At 37.1% G+C, this 19,356-nt stretch overlaps 1 protein-coding gene across 1 annotated transcript; it reads right to left on the reverse strand.

The window, feature by feature from the left end:
• Window positions 1–1,970: 1,970 nt before the first annotated feature.
• On the reverse strand, window positions 1,971–6,507 carry LOC115975534 (5-formyltetrahydrofolate cyclo-ligase-like protein COG0212). Its single transcript, XM_031096342.1, has 6 exons — window positions 6,072–6,507; window positions 5,878–5,968; window positions 3,818–4,044; window positions 3,148–3,223; window positions 2,437–2,562; window positions 1,971–2,299 (listed from the first exon to the last, which is right to left on the reverse strand). The coding sequence occupies exons 1-6, from the start codon at window positions 6,411–6,413 to the stop codon at window positions 2,154–2,156; spliced, it is 1,008 nt and encodes a 335-aa protein (XP_030952202.1). The 5' UTR covers window positions 6,414–6,507; the 3' UTR covers window positions 1,971–2,153.
• Between the last annotated feature and the right edge of the window lie 12,849 nt (window positions 6,508–19,356).

A 19,356-nucleotide genomic window follows, 5' to 3' on the forward strand; every position in this document is an offset into this window, starting at 1 on the left:
AATGTACTAGTACACAAGCTAGCTTTTAGTCCCTAATTTATGGTCGGTCTTTCTTTTTTACGAACGATTTGCAGTTAATGCCATAAAAATTGCACGGTCAATTTTGGCAGTCCCTATTTAATGGGACATATATTTGATTTGCAAAGAATTATACATACTGTTTCTTTTCTTTTTCTTTTCTTTTTCTTTTTGAGAGACTAAATACACCCGATAGCCTTTGCAAAAAAAAAAAAAAAAAACACCCGATAGCAAGGTTAACGGATTCTAGAATTACTAATTTACTACACTTCGTGAAGGGGTGTCAAATCATATATACACTTAATGCTATTTTAGAAGCTATTTACGCTGATTGGATTTAAAGTTGGTGGAGTAGCCTTTCCCATAGCGAATTTTTGACCTGTTTGGATGTTTAAAAAAGAAGGGAGAGTAGAGTAGAGGGAAGGAGAGTAATTTAATTACCTTGTTTGGAAGTTTTTTAAGGAAGGAGGGGGAGGGATTTGGAGGGGTTTCAACTTCTTCTAACCCCTCATTTTTAATTCCCCCAAATTGGAGAGATTTGAAGGGAGAGTAGAATAGATAAATTATTGACCAAATGAATTTCCTAATTTATCCTTTTTAAGTTAACAAAATTACAAACTGATTATATAAATAATCTTTGTTTGGTTCCTGAGAAAATTTAACACTCTGTTATCTAACGAACTTTGTTACACTGTTACACTCTAACCCCCAAAATAATCTTTGTTTGTTAGGTTTATTAAAAGCACCGATTATGGAGGCAGAAAGTATTGTTAAGTAAGATTTGTTCTAGCTAGAACACAAAATCAGTGCGCTAGTTATCAATCTACGGCATGATTAGAATCAGGTATCATAAATCAAATTCAATATATATATATATATATATTTGAAACCAAAATAAGCAAAAAGAGATGATAAGTGTTAAAGAACATAAATTCATTAGTACTGCTGCTTGATAGGCAGAATATTTGATTGGCGTTTTTAAGTTGAAGAGACTTTGTATTCCTAGTCCAAGTGCAATTCGTATTACTATTATTCAAAGGAAAGCCACCGCCTGTTCTAACTTCTAAGTGCATTAGGAGTCTAAATAAATAGCTTGTAAAAGCCAAATATTTATGTGGGTGCATTAGGCTCCACCAAAATCTCTGACCTCCAATGGCTAACTAGTATACAGTAGTTGAGGAACTCTGTTACACTCTATTTCCCGTATATAAGAACAGAGCAGCTGTATTTTCCGTTTGGGAGAAGGTGAAAATCAATTTCTTCACTACTTCTTGGGCTACACTGGTAGAGCTAGTCTCAACAAGAAAAAAACCATAATATTGGTCAAGAAATTATTTTATAATAGTTAATAGTAGTTTTATACCGATGGAATGAGAATGTTGATTAAATAATTATTTAATCTAACAAATTAATTATAGACCAATGTTGAAGTTTATTTTCAAATATGGGTAGATTTGTCTATTTGAATCATTTTCTCTTCTCTCCCTCCTAATTTTTAAAACATCCAAACAAGAAGAAGGACTAATTACTCCCTTCCTCCTTACTAATTTTAAAAACATCCAAACAAGGTGGAGGATAACTATTCTACTCTACTCTCCTCCCCACTACTCTCCTCCCTCTATAAACTTCCAAACAAGCCATTGTGTGGCTGTTACCACAATGTCGAAGGTTCAACAAACCCTTCCTATAGCGAATTTTGTGTACAACTTTATACCCTTTTATGCTATGGCCCTCCAAATGGACTGAAAAATAACTGCAACTACGTCTATAGTTATAAGAGTTTTAGGTACCTAAAAGAGCTATTTAAAAAATAAATAAAAGGAAGCAGTACTGCAGCCCATCATAAAAATACAACGAGCACATCTCCCACTCCTAGCCAAATCCTCTTCAGAGAGAATATATTCATCAAAATGTATAGACATTTTTCTTTTTCTTTTTTTCTTTGTAGGCTTGTGAATAAAGGGTATATACAATTGAATTAGAATAATGAATGATCACTCATTCCTCACATTCACGTCTCTGATATTAAGTCATATTTTCTCATATTAAAATAAATAAATAAAAGTTGGCATTTGGTTTGGCTTTCTTTCTTTTTATTTTCTTCCATTTATCCCCAAGTTATATTGTAAAATAAGTTAGCGCCTCCGAGGAGCTGAGGGTGGCAGTTTCTCAGGACCACAAGGAAGTTTCTGCCCTGTCTCTCGTTCAATTCTGCTCTTCAGCTCTCTCAGTATTCGAATTTTTCCCAGCTTCTCAGGTGACAACTTGTCCCAGTAAATTCCTGTAGTCAACAAAAGTGAAGTCTATGTAATACTATCTTCAATCATAAAAGGCACTAAGGCAGGTTGCCCCATCACAAGTTGACTTCACATCATGGGTTACAATAAACAATGAAATGAATCACAGAGTTTCACCAACCTTGAGGCTTTGAAATACACGTGTTGGTATAAATGACCTGGGTGGGAGTGCATATGATGTCTACTGGCACATCATGGATTAACAGTTTCTCAACTGGAATATCATCTACCAATTGACAATCGTGCACTGCATCAGATGTTCACATATTACTTCAGAGGCAAACAGACAAAGGAAATTATCAGCAGAGCACAACATTTGAAACTTAGAATAGGTAAGTTTCTAAAACCTCTAAAAGTATTAACATTACGGATAGAATAGGGCAGAAATACCCTATTGAATGTAAAGAAAAGGATAGAGAAAAATGTAGGATCCTCTCCATTTGTGATGGATCCATTGTGTTCCTCTCTAGGCCTAAAATTAAAAAATAATTATAACGGAGTGTTAAATAGGGCAGAAGGAATGAAATTGCATTTCCTATAAAAGAGGCACATGTATAGACATGCCACCATACCTTTATGATGAAATTTTCCTAGGTCATTGATAATTAATTGATACTCTTAGAGGTAAACAGTGAGCATGTAGAAGGCACAATGCCATATTATTAGAAAGTTGAGCTCAACAACATTCTGAAATGAAGAGGTTCAAGTTCAAAATGCAAATCTTGAGTTTCCCCTAGCTCACTAAACGGAATAAGCGCACACACATGGGAGTCAATTTTCTATCTCCCTAAAGGAAAAAGATAATAGGTAGGAGCAAAGAAACCACAGTTACCAGATGTGACAACTGGTGTTGAGTCATCAATGGCTCCCATGTAGCGCAGCATCCCATATTCAAGTTCTGCAAATCCCTACACAAATTATGTAATGCAACTATATTTTCAGTGAGCAAAGTCAAACTTGGAATCAAAACTTCTTTAAGTTACATAAATGACTCAGCACCACTTCAGATGTTAATAAAACTTAACCCTATTCAAAGTATATTAGCTCACTCATATAGTGAAACTATGATAAAACTATATTAGCTCAAAAGGAAGAGGCATTCACCAAACATGCAGGAATCATTTCTCCATTGAAAATAAATGCCGGAAAGTTTTCACAAATCATGACTGAGCTATATAAAAGAAAAATGATTAAGGGTCAGCAAGTAAATGTGATCTTTAGCATTAGACATAGTCTGGTAAAGGTAATCTAAATCATGAGACAATGAGAAAAATAGTACTTAATGAAGCAAGCCCATAGCCAAGAACATTTTTGTATTAACAACCAACAAAGGAGCACAGGGATGTCAAACTCTGTGGCCTTGGAACTTCCATGCCAACCAAACAACTGGTATGCATGATTTGCAGCATTAAGATTCTAGAATCTTGTTTTAATCTTACATTTTTAACCCTTTCTAAAAGTAAAAGAGCCAAATTGTAAAGCAACAAGTAGTTTTTTATTACCTCACCCTTGCCAAGTCGAGCACCTGTCTTTGGGTCAACAGCAACTGAGCCAATAACAATTAGATCCACCTTTATCTTTTCATCTAGTCCAATAGACCGGCCATACTTGGCAACCCCAACAGAGGTGCAAGCCTCATAGATGACACTAGGAGTTAACATATGGGATTCAAGAACAGAGAAAAACCCAGTCCTTAATCGGGGCTGAGGAGTTAACAACTTCTTTCCACCTGCACACGATACAAGGTCGTAAAGATAAATAAGATTTTATGTGAAAAAGTTTACGTTGTTACTGGTATTAAATGTAATATAAAGGGTTAACCTCATGTGAAGAACAGTATGTCAATTCAAAGAAATGCAAGTTCAATTATTAGTAAAACCAGTCCTTTTATTTTGGATGAATTAGTATTTCATTCAAGAAAAAATAGAATACTTTACACTAGCAGAAACATCTGAAGACTACCCAAAAAAATTAAAAAAACAAAAAACTGCTTCTTTTATAAAAAGATGGGTAAAATGCCTAGACACCTCCTGAACTTTGGGAGTATTGCACTTACACCTGTGAACTTTTATTTTAGCCAATTTGGAAACTTTAGCACGGTTAAAAATAGAGCCCCTAACTTTTATTTTAGCCAATTTAGTACATAAACTTTGATACTGTAACAACAAGACCCATAAACATTTATGTTGCAGTACGACCCCTTCATTTTCATTCTTTTTTAATGATTTGGTGCAAAAAGAGGTTAAATTAGCCACACACACACACACACAAAAAAAAATTGTTACTGGTACAATATGAATGTTTTTATACCAAATTGGTGAAAGAAAAAAATTAAGGGGGCCTATTTGCTGCAGGATCAAAGTTTATGTACTAAATTGGCTAAAATAAAAGTTCAGGAGGTGCAAGTGCAACTACCCCAAAGTTCAGGGGGTGTCAGGGCATTTTCCCCCCAAAAAGACAGAAGAACTTGACACTTACATCAAACAACCTATTCTAAATAATATTCTTAATCCTTTTACAGGTCATAAGCCTGCATCTCAGTGATCTCACATTATTGAAGTACCCCTTCCTCCAATTTGAATCTGCCATTATAGATCCTAGCATTTCTATCATGCCATATATGGTTGATAGTTGCAGCCCAAGGTAGCTTTAGAACCAAAGATTTCAATCCTTAACTTCTAAGACGGGAAATTGCCCAATTTACCTAGCATTCCAATCATGAATTGATCATCTATTCAAACATTTGTTGAAAACAGCATTGTACAATCTTCTAGTGAACACACATTCAAAATAATGATCACATATCTCTCCATTCTACTTCTAAAGAAAAAACACGCATGTCTCCATTGTAAGCTCAATTTGCAAGTCTATCTCTAATTGTCAAGCCATTTCTAATGGGAAACCAACAAATGAAAGCATGTTTAGGCACAGCTTTAGAAAACCATAAAAGCTTCCCAAACCTGAGTGCATGTATAGTTTCATGATTTTGAAGGAAGCTAGAGATATAGTCAGCTTGATGCGACTAAACTTACAAACAGCTGACTTTGAATCAAAACAAATTTTTTTTTTAGATCCTGCTGCATTCCAAGTCCAAATTCTGTCGCACAAAACACTTGAATGTTTTGCAGCCTAATTTTATTTTCATCATTTAAAAAAAAACCTTTTGGCCAAACTTTGGAATTAATGGTGGTCCTTTTAGTTTAGAATACTAGTTAGTTATCATTCCATATGAATATAGTGTCTTCTTCTCACCCCATATGATGCTTCACATAAAAGTTGTAGCAAGTTGTCCCAGGCTGAGAATTATTTCTCTAACTCCATAAGCACCCGAAACAAATCTTAAAAAAAAAAAAAAACTTCTTTTTCTGAACAAATACAATTTAAACCTAGCTACCAAAATCAAGCCAGCCTAATAAGGCAAAAAAAAAAAAAAAAAAATCTTCAAAATATATATGTCAAGATTGCAGTAACAAAGGACCCCACCCCCAACAAAAACATATATAAGATAGATAAAAACAAACAAAAAAGAAAAAGAAAAAGAAACCAAGCAACTGTAACTAACCAGAAAGTGTGAGAAATCTAACTTGTTTCTGAGGCGAATCCGGGTTAACCTTTACACAGTTGGCAACCCCAAACTCCTTCAACTTACTTAACTGCACTAACCCAACCAACCGTATCATCAATATATAATAAATAAATAAATAAATAAATAAAAAGAATAGACATTATTTATTTATTAGGAAAAAAAAATTAAACATTTTTAGCAGCAGTTGAAGCAGCGACGAAATTGGGAATCCGGTGGTGAACAGGTCTGGGATTCTGAGCAATATTGAGGGCTTCCATCGTATCCCAAATTCTCTTTCGGATTACCCATTTCCAAGCTTTCGGGTCACCACCATTACTACTAGACTGAGCCATCATCGTTTCACGATCCTTGGCGTCAAGGCTGAGTCTCTCGGCCTCGAAAGCCGCTTCGTCGAACGCCACGTTCTCACTCTGACTCTGATTCTGACAATGAATTCTTTTATAGGAAAGGCTGGGCCTTGCTCTTGGCAGCGTAAACGTTGGAGTTGATAATCGGAACAGACTTGAATCCATTTTCTAATTTGGAGCAGTGGCATTAGCATTAGCATACATGCAATACCACCACATCTTCGACTTTATTTTCTCAAACCCACTGCTCCGTGTGAGTAGGAATGGTAACGGGTCGGGTTCGGGTCGGGTTTTTTCATACCGGACTTGATCCGTGGGTCAAGATCCACGGCCCGAACTCGGTCCGTTTATAAAACGGATTTTTTTTTTTTTTTTTTTTTTTTTTTTTTTTTTTCTGGGACTCGGATCCGGCCCCACAGGCCCCGTCCCTCATGACCAGTCCAACCCAAAATCAAAAACAAAATTTTTTTTTTTTTGAGAGAAAATCAGAAACAAAAATTTTGATTTATGATTTTTCAGCCCAAAATCACAAACACAAACACAATCACAAACATAAACACAAAAATCACAAACACAGACTTCAGATCTACGATTTTCCCTTTCAAAATCACAAACCAAACACAAATTTCAGATCTATGATTTTCATTTTTCCCTTTCAGAAATCATAAACACAAACAAAAACACAAACTCACATGATTGAGGCGAACTGAACCCAGAAAAAAAAAAGAAAAAAAAGAAAAAGAAAAAAAATGGAGAATGAGGTGGAGTGAGGCCGTGTCATGCTTGTGGCCAAAGGCGAGGAAGATGAAAGGGGTAAAGGATTGCGTCGTCTGTGCGACAGTGTGAGATCGGCGACGGCGAGGACGAAACGGAGTTGAGAGAGTAGAGAGCCTGTGCGGCGGCGACGTGGGTAAAGCCTGTGCGATGGCGACGTGAGGAAGATGAGAGGGGCAGAGGACTCAGTCTGCTTGTGGTCGTGGATGTTGTGGGCTTGTGGCCGTGTGTCGGTGTGTGTGAGAGAGCTGAGAGATGAAGAGGGAAAGGCGGAGGTGTGACTGTGTGAGTTGAAAGTCTGAAATGAGGAGAGGAGTAGAAAAGTTTAGGGTTTTTGACTATATATATGTGAGGGTAATTTAGTAATTATATATATATATATATAACCGAGTCTTATTCGGGTCGGGTTTCAGATTTTTTTATAAAACCCGGACCCGCTTCGGGTTTTTTTTAAAAAACCCATACCCGACCCCATTCTTTATCGGGTTGGGCCGGGCCAGGTATCCGCGGGTCGGATCTAAATTGCCCTCCCTACGTGTGAGTGGCTAACGATTAATTTTTGATGGTTGGACCTGAACGACCTAATATAATAACCATTGTTTTAAAAATCGGTCCGGTTAAAGAACCGAAGAAAGGGGTGGTTTTTAGTTTTGTGGTCCGATCGATGTCCAACAGGTGTGATGTCATAAATATTTAATTAATAATATCAAAATTATAAAAATATATAATAAGTTTATGACTAATAATATATAATACATTTTTTATAAAAAAAAAAATTAAGTGAGTTTTCACCTTTTATATTAAATAAAAATATAACTAAACATATTAACGTTATAATATCATCCTTAAAACAAATAAAAATAACTAGTGGCATAGACGACCATCACTAAAAAAAAAAAATTGTACTCAATTTTAAAAGCTTGTATAGAAGTCTTTATTTTCTTTTATGACATAGATTGTAATTGTTGATTATAAAAATAAAAATAAAAAACAAAAAAAGAGTAGTTGTTGATCTCATAAATTATATTTTAAAATTATTAATATAAGAAAATAGTCATTGGTTTTTTATGAAATCATTTGAAAGAAAAGTGTAGTAAATTTTAAGTTATTTCATTTGATTAACAAAAATAATCCTCCTAAAAAAGAAAAGCAAACAAACATTAAAAAAAAAAATCATGCTTGTGACTTACTTGTGTAGTTGTGCTATTTCACCAAACGTGCAAAAGGACTAAAACTATCCACCACACAAACTAATATCATTTCCTTAAATAATAAAAAATAAAACAAAAGGTAAAAATAAATAAAAAGAGTCCACAACCCTAATGCCCCATATAAATACTAAGTGCAGCCCAACTGCCCACTTACTCTCAGATCACATCTAAATTTCTCTTCCTCTCATAGTTTGTAAATCTAATAAATTTCTCAGATTTCATAGCTGCCCACTTGCTCTCTCATTGATTTAAACTTCTAGATTTCAAATCTCTCTCTCTCTCTCTCTCTCTCTCTCTCTCTCTCTCTCTCTCTCTCTCTCAACAGTGACGACACTGGCACTGTGGCACACTATGAAATCTATGGTGTGCCTCAAAAAGGGAGTCGGAAGTTCAAAACTATGATAAAAATTTGCAAGTCAAAATTTGTAGATTTGCTGTGAGTGTTTCGACTAAATGTTCTTTTTCTTTCTATTTATAATTATTTCAAGAGATTAAAAAAAAAAAACTAAAATCAAAAGTGCCTCTGATTGCTTTAACAACTGTGACTTTGGGATCATTTTGGCATTTTAACAGAACTGTTCAAAAATCGTTTGAGCCTTTTTGGTTTTCATGGTTAATCGGCCACTTTCCTGTTAATTCCGGTTTTTTATGATTTTTCGGTTTTCAATCATAACCGAACCAAATTAGTGTCTGGTTCTCGGTTAAACCAGTTTAACTGGCCGATCCGATTTTTAAAACCATGATAATAACCAGCCTCATCACAAGGCTTTCGCGCATGCGATGAGGCTTTTTTTTATAGATTCGGTGTCATAATTTTTCATTCATCTCAATTTGAGACATTTCTCTTTTCTATCCAATTAATCCACACACATAGTGATTTTTATTTTGGACATAAAAAATACATTCATTAAAATGAAAATAAATGGAGTACATTAAAAATCATATATTTTTTTTAATAATTCAAAAATAAAGAAGAAGAGATTTGAAAAATAAAAACAAAAACCAAAAAAATAAAATGTGAGATTAGAATTTAGAAGAAAGGAAACCAAAAAAAAAAAAAAAGAGAAAAAAGAAGAAGAGAGAAACGTTTAAGTCTTGATAAAAGGGAAAAAAAATTAGAAGAAAAAAAAAGTGAAAACATTAGGCTTAGTGGTCCTATTTTATAGCAAAAAAAAAAAAAAACCTGTGTCTTTATTTTTTGAGAAATGATATGTCTACAATATTTTCACAACATTTTTACAACAAACCTTAGGTGGTAGATTGTTATTGGTTGTTATTGTTGGGGCAAAAAAGTAATCTTAGTATTAGGCTTAAATTTGAACCAATAACAATTAACCACCTATAATTTGTTATGAAAATATTGTGAACGTAGCACCTCTTTTTTTTGTTATGTAATTTTTATTTTGAAAATCTAATTTATAAGTGGATAAAGCAATTTGAAAATCAATAGGAGAGTGACCCTATTTTTTAGGCAATGTTTTAGTGGGAGTTAGAATTGTATTTTTACTAGATTGTCCTTTAGTTTTTGTCTACTGGATTGTTCTTTAATTTTATCTCTATTTAAATATAAGGGTGTAAGGGTATTTTTGAATAAAAAAAATGAGGATCCCAAAGAGGGGAAGCCCCCTTAATAGTAGTATAGATATATTTGTTTCTATTTCTATTTTTTTTTTTTAATGGGATTGTTTCTATTTTAATTTGAAATTTGCTTATTTTCTCGATATTATATTCGTATAATGTAAAACAAAAAAAACAAAAAATTAAAAGTTGACTTATTTTCAAAAAATATCTATTAACCGTTGTTCTTAAAGTCTAGAGGAGTGGAAAAGTGGAATGATAGAAAAAATTTAATTTTCTTTCATATGTATTCGATTGGGATGATGGAAAAATAGATAAATGGAAAACTTATTTGTTTGGTTGAAAAGAAAAATGAAAAAATAGAAAAGATAGATTGTATAAATTTACTCTTATGCCCTTATTTGATTTTTTTTTTTTTTTTTTTTTTTTTTTTTTTTTTTTTTTTTAAGTAGGGAAAAATCACTTTCCCCCTTTTTGTTTGGGTTAGTTCACAATTCCCTCATTTATCTTTGAAACCAACTAATTTCCCCCTCTATGTTTGGTAAATAAGAAAATACTCCTAATTTGTTACTTTATCAATTAAATCTAACAAAATTTTTGGAAGAAATTATTAGTTGAACACCATAAGGAAGAGAAAAAGTTGAAGATTGCACTGTTGTTTTTTTAAATTGCATTTATAATCATTATAATTTCATTAGATTTAACTGAAAAAGTAACGAATTGGAGGTGTAGGAATGAAGGGCCCAAATATAATTATTGGGCCATAGGCCACGCCAGAGGACGTCAGATAACCCGAGGACATACTAGCACAAGTGAAGGCAGACAAATATTGGGTCGAGGAAGAGATTAGGTCATGATGAGCAGGGGACATTATCCGAGGAACATTACCTCCTCGACCAACAGGGTGGAGGCAGGGAGGCCGACCACCTATCAAGTATTGGGCAGCAAACAATCATGCTCGTAGGATAAACATCAGAGAAGGATGAGACAAAAGAAAGTTAGGAAATATTTGAAAAGAAAGCTGCTACCACCATATTGAATGTTCTGCATCTAACCCCCTGACTGCATTAATGTGGAAGTGATACCTGAACAGTAACTTTCAACCTTACAGCTACCCCTAAAGACTTCAGGAAGGTGCTGATGGGATAAGTATAAAAAAGATTAGCAATCTAACCTACACGTGGAGGGCTGAGATGAAAGAAAGGGAGGGAATATAAAAGAAAGGAACCCCATTACAGATAGGGGATTAGAAAAACTAGAGAGAAATCACTATATGCCCAAGAACTGTAATTTTTGTACAAGTTTCAGAGAAATATATAAGAACAGACCTTCCTCGGACTTAACCAAGGAGAACTTTTCTTGTTCAAAACTGTTTGTTTTATTTTTCCCAGTAATAACTAACCTACAGTGATCATTATTAACCTAACTCATTGAAAGTTCAATTTCAAGCCCACACTCTCTAACAAATTCATTGTTTTGGGCTCTTTGAGCCATTAACCATCCATTTGGGCTTTGGGAGCTAAACGTGTCCTTAGAATTAGCGTCGTCTGTGGGAAATTGAACATTCTTGAGCTTGTTCAAATATAGTAGGTTTAGAGCCAAACCGTGAAGAATCTGTGGGATCCCAAGGCAAGATCAATTCCTTAATCTTAAACGAAGGAGAGATCGTGAAGTTAGTGTACACACCACTCATACAAGTAGGAGTCATTCTAGAAGTGGGAGTCATGTATCCCATGGAGAAAACACCAGGAACATGCAACTAGAGATAGATCATTTACGGAGGAAGTTACGCTGTAAGAAAAGGGGAGGGACTCCCTCAAGTTCAGAGTCTCACTCTAATGATGATGATGATAGTTACAGGTCCAGATCAAGAACTCCTCCCAGTGAGTCTTTCTCTTGTGATAAGGATTGCCATTATAGGCGGAAGAGCAGAAGCCCGTCTCGCAGGGGCTTGGGGAATGATGCTATTAGTAGGGCCTTGCGCCAAATTTCCAAATCATCGTTCACACGGAGGATTGAAGGGGGAAAACTTCCCCGGCAGTTTACTTAGCCAGCATTTACCATGTATAATGGTAGGACAGATCCAGTGGAGCATGTTAGCCATTTTAATCAAAGAATGATTGTTCACTCGAAGAATGAGGCCTTACTGTGTAAGGTATTCCCATCTAGCTTAGGGCCGGTGGCGATGAGATGGTTTGATGGACTAAAGGAAGGATCAATTAGCTCATTTCAAGAACTTACCAAGGCATTTAGGGCCTGATTTGTTACTTGTAGTAGGGTTCCTCGTCCTTTAGATTTCATGCTGTCTATGGCCATGCGAGAAGGAGAGACCCTGAAGACGTATTCAGATAGATGCTAGGAGATGTTTAATGATATAGATGGAAATTTTGATGATGTAGCAATAAGGACGTTTAAGGTCAGCCTACCTGCTAAGCACGATTTAAGGAAATCTTTGATAAGGATGCCTGCTCGAAGTGTACATCAACTTATGGATAGAATTGATGAGTATAAACAGGTTGAGGAAGATCAGCAACAAGGAAAGGGGAAGGCAAAGGTAAAGGTAATTCCCCAAGACTGAAGAGAATTTAGGTTAGAGAGGTATAATAATAATCGGCCCAGAAGAGATTTTGCTAGACATACTGGGTCTGCTACTACCTAGGTAGTCAACACTATGTTCAGGGAGCCTGTGCACTAGATCTTGAAGAAGATAAAGAATGAACCATACTTTAAGTGGCCAAACAAGATGGGAAGAGACCCCATGAAGCGTAATCAAAGTCTTCATTGCCAGTATCATCGAGATCGAAGGCACACTACAGAAGAGTGTAGGACTTTATGTGATCACCTAGAACAGTTGGTCAAAATTGGGAAGCTGAGGCAATTCCTATACCAGCCCACTGGGTAGGGGATCCCGGTAGGGTCGACACATCAAAGGGATGCTTCCTCGAGACCACCCTTGGGGATGATCAGTGTTATTCTTGCTGCCCCAGGTCAGACTGGCTCTTATCCATCAAGGGTTATGTCCATAACAAGGCCACATGCTGAGGATTTGATCCCTGATTCTAAGAGGGGGAGAGTGAAAGTCCGACCTGCTCTAAGCTTCTCTGATGAAAATAAAGTGGGAACTTTTCAGCCACATGATGATGCCTTAGTGGTTACCCTCTGAATAGGGGGATATGATATGAAGAGAGTTTTAGTAAATCAAGGCAGCAGTGTAGAGATCATGTACGATGACCTATACAAGGGGTTCAAGCTGAAACCCGAGGACTTGGCCAGCTATGATTCCCCTTTGGTGGGGTTTGATGGGAAGAAAATTATCCTAAGGGCCATATCAAAGTACCAGTTCAGGTAGGGTTAGAGGTCGTGGAAGTGAATTTTATTATGGTAGACGCATATTCCCCCTACACTACTATTATGGCGAGACATTGGCCTCATGCCATGGGGGCTGTCTCTTCCACTTTGCACTCGAAAGTGAAGTACCCTTCAAGGGACTAGGTTGAGGAGTTGATTGGAAGTTATTCCATGGCCAGACAGTGTTTACTGGCTGCAATTAGACATCATTCTGAGGGTGAATCCTCGGCTCTTACAGAAAGGGATTCATAGCAACCAAAGAAAGCAGTCACATCCTCAGATACTATGGCAGAGGGGGCAAAGTGTGAAGAGTTAGAAAAAATCATCATTAATAATGACGATGAGTAGTATTTCCAAGTGGGAGTTCAATTGCCTCATCGGGAGAAGGAAGAACTAATTTATTTCCTTAGGAAGAACATTGATGTGTTTGCATGGAGTGCTTATGAAGCTCCTAGAATGGACCTGAATTTCAACTATCATTATTTGAATGTTAATCCATCTGTCACCCCTAAGAAACAACCACCTTGGCGCTCTTTTAAAGAACATTCTGATGCTATTAAAGAAGAGGTGGTGAAGCTTAAGCATGTAGAGGCAATAAAAGAAGTGTTTTACCTAGAGTGGTTGGTTAACACGGTGGTGGTAAAGAAAAAGAACAAAAAATGGCGAGTGTGTGTGGATTTCACAGATCTGAATAAAGCTTGCCCCAAAGATCCCTTCCCGATACCTCGGATAGACCAGTTGGTGGATGCAACGGTTGGTCATCCTTGTATGAGCTTTTTGGATGCCTTTCAAAGGTACCATCAGATACCATTAGCTCTGGCCGACCAAGAGAAGACTAATTTTGTAACACCTACTAGGAACTACCATTATAAAATGATGCCATTTGGGTTGAAGAATGTTGGATCAACTTATCAGAGGATGATGACTAGAATGTTTGAACTCCAGCTTGGCAAGAATATTGAAGTCTACATAGATGACATGGTGGTGAAAAGTAAGACAGATTCTGAGCATGTGAATGACCTTGGAAGTATTTTTGAGGTGTTGAGAGAGCACAAGTTATGCCTTAATGCTTCTAAGTGTTACTTTGGCGTCAGTTCAGGCAAATTTCTGGGTTACATGGTCAACCATCAAGGAATTGAAGTCAACCCTTGATCAAATTAAGGCAATCTGTAATTTACAACCTCCTTGAAATCCCAAAGAAGTCCAAAAGTTGACAAGAATGACTGCAGCCTTGAACCGATTTATTTCTCGATTCACAGACAGATGTAGGCCTTTCTTCCAACTATTGCACAAATGGAATGGGTTTGAGTGGATTGAAGAATGTGCCTTAACTTTTCAACAATTGAAGGATTACCTTTCTTGGCCACCCATTATGTCCAGACTCGAGGAGGAGGAGGTTCTTTTTGACTATATTGTTATGGCTCCCTATGTAGTAAGTCTGGTATTGGTAAGGGTAGAGAATGGAGTACAACGGCCAGTCTATTATGTGAGCAAGTCACTACATGAAGTAGAAGTTCGTTATTTACCCTTAGAGAAAGCTATTTTGGCTGTGGTGCATGCTACATGAAAACTACCCCATTATTTTCAAGCTCATACAATTGTGGTTTTAAGCGAACTTCCTCTGCAGTCGTTGCTCCGAAAGGCTGATTATACAGGGAGAATTGCCAAATGGGAGACGATTTTGGGGGCATTTGACATTAAGTGTATGCCAAGGACCTCCATTAAAGGGTAAGTTCTTGCAAATTTAGTGGCAAAATTTACAAGTTTCCAATAGAGACAGAGGACGAGGAGCAAAACTCAAGGGGAAAACAAGTTAAGGCAATTTCTCTACCAGGACCTTCATCTTGGAAGTTGTACGTTTATGGTACAACTAATCAAAGAGGATCTGGGGTGGGATTGGTTGTGGTATCCCCAGACAAGATCATTATTGGGAAATCTTTAAGGTTAGGTTTCTCAGCCATAAACAACAAAGCCAAGTATGAGGCTTTGATAGTAGGGATTGTCCTGGTTCAAAAGATGGGAGGAAAGGTAGTGGAAGTGTTCTTGGACTCAAGGTTTGTTGGAGGCTAAGTCAAGGGACAGTTGGAAGTTAGAGATTTGAGAATGCAAGGGTATTTGAATCAAGCTTGGCGTTTGCAATCAAGTTTTGAGTTTTTCACCATACAACAAATCCCGAGAAGCAGAAATACACATGCTGATTTCCTAGCAACTTTGGCAACCTCTTCTGGACAAGACTTACCTCGAGTTATACTTGTTGATGATTTGCATAAGCCCATCAAGGAGAAGAAGGAGAGGGTCCAAGTTCACCAGATCATGGTCAGACCTAGTTGGATGGATTCTATGGTCCTGTTTCTCAAAGAAGGTGCCTGATGAGAAAGGAGAGACAGATAAAGTACGGAAGGAAAGCTCCTCGTTTCTAGTTGTCCAAGGAGTAAAAGTTGTACAAACGTTCATTCTCTGGACCATACTTGCTCTGTGTCCATCTTGAGACAATGGAGCCCCTTTTGGAAGAGTTGCATGAGGGAATCTATGGAAGTCATATAGGGGGCAAGTCGCTATCCCATAGAGCCCTTACTCAGGGGTATTAGTGACCAAGTTTGTAGAAAGAAGTAAAAGAATATGCAAAAAAGTGTGATCAGTGCTAGAGATTTGCTCCAAACATTCATCAGCCAGGGGGTGTCCTCAATCCTCTGTCTAGTCCATAGCCATTCACTCAATGAGGTTTGGACATTGTAGGACCATTTCCTAAGGCTACAGGAAACTGAAGATGGCTTCTGGTTGGCACTAATTACTTCACAAAGTGGGTAGAAGCTGAGCTACTGTCCAATATTAGGGACCTAGATGCAAAAAAGTTTGTGTGGAAAAACATTGTCACTCAGTTTGGGATTCCTCACACCCTCATCTCGGATAATAGGCTCCAATTTGAAAGTAAAGCTTTCAAGAGATACTGCTGTGAATTGGGCATTGGAAATAGATATTCAACTCCAGCTTATCCACAAGGAAATGGGCAGGCTGAGGCAGTCAACAAAGTTATAGTGAATGGACTTAAGAAGAGATTGGATGAGGCAAAGGGTACATGGGTGGAAGAGCTAGCACATGTTCTCTAAACGTATCGGACTACTCCTCATTGGTCAACTGGAGAAACACATTTTTCAATGACTTATGGGTCTGAGGCTGTGATCCCTCTAGAGACTGAATTTCTGACACTGAGGACGAGCTTATTCACCCCAGACAACAATGATAGGCTATTGGAGAAAAGCCTAGATTTGGTTGATAAACAAAGAGAAGCTGTCATGGTTCAACTGGCATATTATCAATAGAAGCTTAAGCAAGGGTATGATACAGGCGTGAGGGCAAGGCTATTAGCACTAGGTGATTTGGTATTGAGAAAGGTTGTGGGTACTGCAAAGAACTCATAATGGGAAAGCTGGGGCCCAATTGGGAGGGGCCATACCGCATCACCTTGATGACTGCTATAGGTACTTACTTTTTAGAAGATTTAGATGAAAATGTTATACCACGCCATTGGAATATAAATAATCTACGAAGGTATTACTATTAATGAAAGGCAATCCCACCATCTTTTATTTTACTATTATATGTTGTGCATCTTATCCATTTAAGTATTAAATAGAACCTTAGTCATGCCTGGTTTCTCGGACCACATACCTTGGGTAAATTAACACTTTCAGTTATTTATCTAAATGTTAAACAAAACCTTGGTCATGCTTGGTTCCTCAAACCACATACCTTGGATAAATTAACATTGCCTATTTATCTAAGTGTTAAACAGAACTTTGGTTATGCCTGGTTCCTTGGACCGCATACCTTGGGTAAATCAACATTGCTTATTTATTTAAATGTCAAACAAAATCTTGGTCATGCCTGGTTCCTCGGACCACATACCTTAGGTAAATGAACGTTGCTTATTTATCTAAATGCCAAAAAGAACCTTGGTCATGCCTGGTTCCTCAAACAGAACCTTGGTCATGCCCTAGTTCCTCGGACCACATATCTTGGGTAAATTAACATTGCTTATTTATCTAAGTGTCAAACAAAACCTTGGTCATGCCTGGTTCCTCGAACCACATACCTTGGGTAAATTAACATTGCCTATTTATCAAAGTGTCAAATGGAAACTTGGTTATGTCCGGTTCTTTGAACCACATACCTTGGGTAGATTAACATTGCTAATTTATCTAAGTGTCAAATAGAACCTTGGTCATGCCTAGTTCCTCAGACCACATACCTTGGGTAAATTAAAATTGCTTATTTATCTAAATGTTAAACAGAACCTTGGTCATGTCTGATTCTTTGGACCACATACTTAGGTAAATTAATATTGCCTATTTATCTAAGTGTTAAACAGAACCTTGGTCATGTCTAGTTCCTCGAACCACATACCTTGGGTAAATTAACATTTCCTATTCTTCTAAGTGTTAAACAAAACCTTGATTATGTCTGGGCTCCTCAGACCTCATGCCTTGGGTAAATTAACACCCCCTACTACTTGAAGTATTAATTGCAGCCTGGATGCGTTAGTCTCCTCAGGCTACATGCCTTGGACAAATTAACATTCCATATTTATTTGAAGTTATGGATGGAGTCTTGAATTGCACCTAACCTTTTAAGCGAAGTATGTCAGGTACACAAATTGGGTTTCTAAGTTAAATTGCAGATTATCAATTATTAAGTGTTTGGAAGTTAATTTATTAAGTTTCCAATTGCATGAGATTTGATAGTTAGATTACAAATTGTATGAACACTTGTCAAGGTTGGAGACAATGCTATGTCTTAATTAGAAAAGATTGTAGATTGAGTTTACATCAATGAAATTATAAGCAATAATGAGATAACCTTTCACTCAATATAAACACGCTGAAGATATAAAGAAACTTGATACTATTCATTAAGTATAGCCTTGGAAAGGCAAAAGAAGTACATGTAAAAATAATAATAATAATAATGGATAAAAAAGAAAATACATGTAACAGGAACATTTAAAAAAAAGGGGGAAACAACAAAATATAACTAGAGTCCTATTTGGTCTTGGAAGGAGAAGGATTGGCCTTTGCTGCTGTCTTGGCAAGCACCTCGGGCACTGTTACTTGAGTTGTACCCTTGCCCTTAGGGTCCTCCTTGGAAACGAAGGGGAGGGTGACCAGTACCAGTTCTTGGCCTTGGGAGGCTCCCTTCTCCTTGGAGGAATTTTTAGGCGCAGGTGGAAGCTTGGCGGGCTCAGGGGTTGTCTCCTTTGCTGGCTCCTTCTCTTTCTCCACAACACTAGCTTGATCAACCTCTTTGGGAGGGATGGTTGAAAGTGGAAGAGCACTGGCAGAAGCAACCAGGCTGGGCTCTAGAGCTTTGGGAATAACCTCAGCTTGGGAGCTCGAAGGACCTACTACTTGGAGGGTTGGAGAATAGAAGGCATTTTCTGCCCTTCTTAGTGTGGAAGAAGCACCCACCTCATCTTGGTTTAGGACTTCATTCCACACTTGGAGGCAGTAGCTTCTACAAACCCCAGTGACCTGGGCCTTAAGGTTCTCCTCGGTCTCTACCACCCCGACCTCGTATCCTTCCTTCTTAGCCTTAGCTACAGACTCCTTTGCCTTCCAGCTTTTTCTTCAGAGCCCCTATCTGCTCTTTAGCCAAAGTAAGCTAGTCTTTAGTTTGGTGCAATTGTTGGCGTTGGCTCTTGCTTTGCCTCTTAGCCCCCTCCAGAGCTGCCTTGGCACTCTTCTTGTCTCTGTTTGCCTCGATCAGCTTGGTGTTAAGGTCCTTGATTTTCTGCTTGGCCAATGTAAACACCTCGGCGGCAGCTATACAAACCGACCGGTAGATCTTCAGATTTGTGATACAAAACAAATCTTGATGCTCTAATAATCATAATGGTATGTCATGGGTTTTGATCGGATCGCTTGATCAAAAGTTATCATACAAAAAATTTTCAATGATCATGGCTCACCTACACGATGAGCCCGATCACGTCCTATTTTAAACACTTAATTTTAATTGGTTCTCACAAGAATTTATTTAAAATTAATTAAGTGTGATTTTTGATTGGATTTCATTTTATTTCATTATTTGTTAAGAAATAATAAAAAATGTTTTCCTGGAATCTTATCTGATCTTTTGAAAAAAAAATATATTTGGAGATAGAAAAAGATATAATCCATGCAAAAATTAAAAAAAAAAAA

This window comes from Quercus lobata, chromosome 2 (assembly GCF_001633185.2).
Source record: "Quercus lobata isolate SW786 chromosome 2, ValleyOak3.0 Primary Assembly, whole genome shotgun sequence".
In the NCBI taxonomy this organism is placed as follows: Eukaryota; Viridiplantae; Streptophyta; class Magnoliopsida; order Fagales; family Fagaceae; genus Quercus; species Quercus lobata.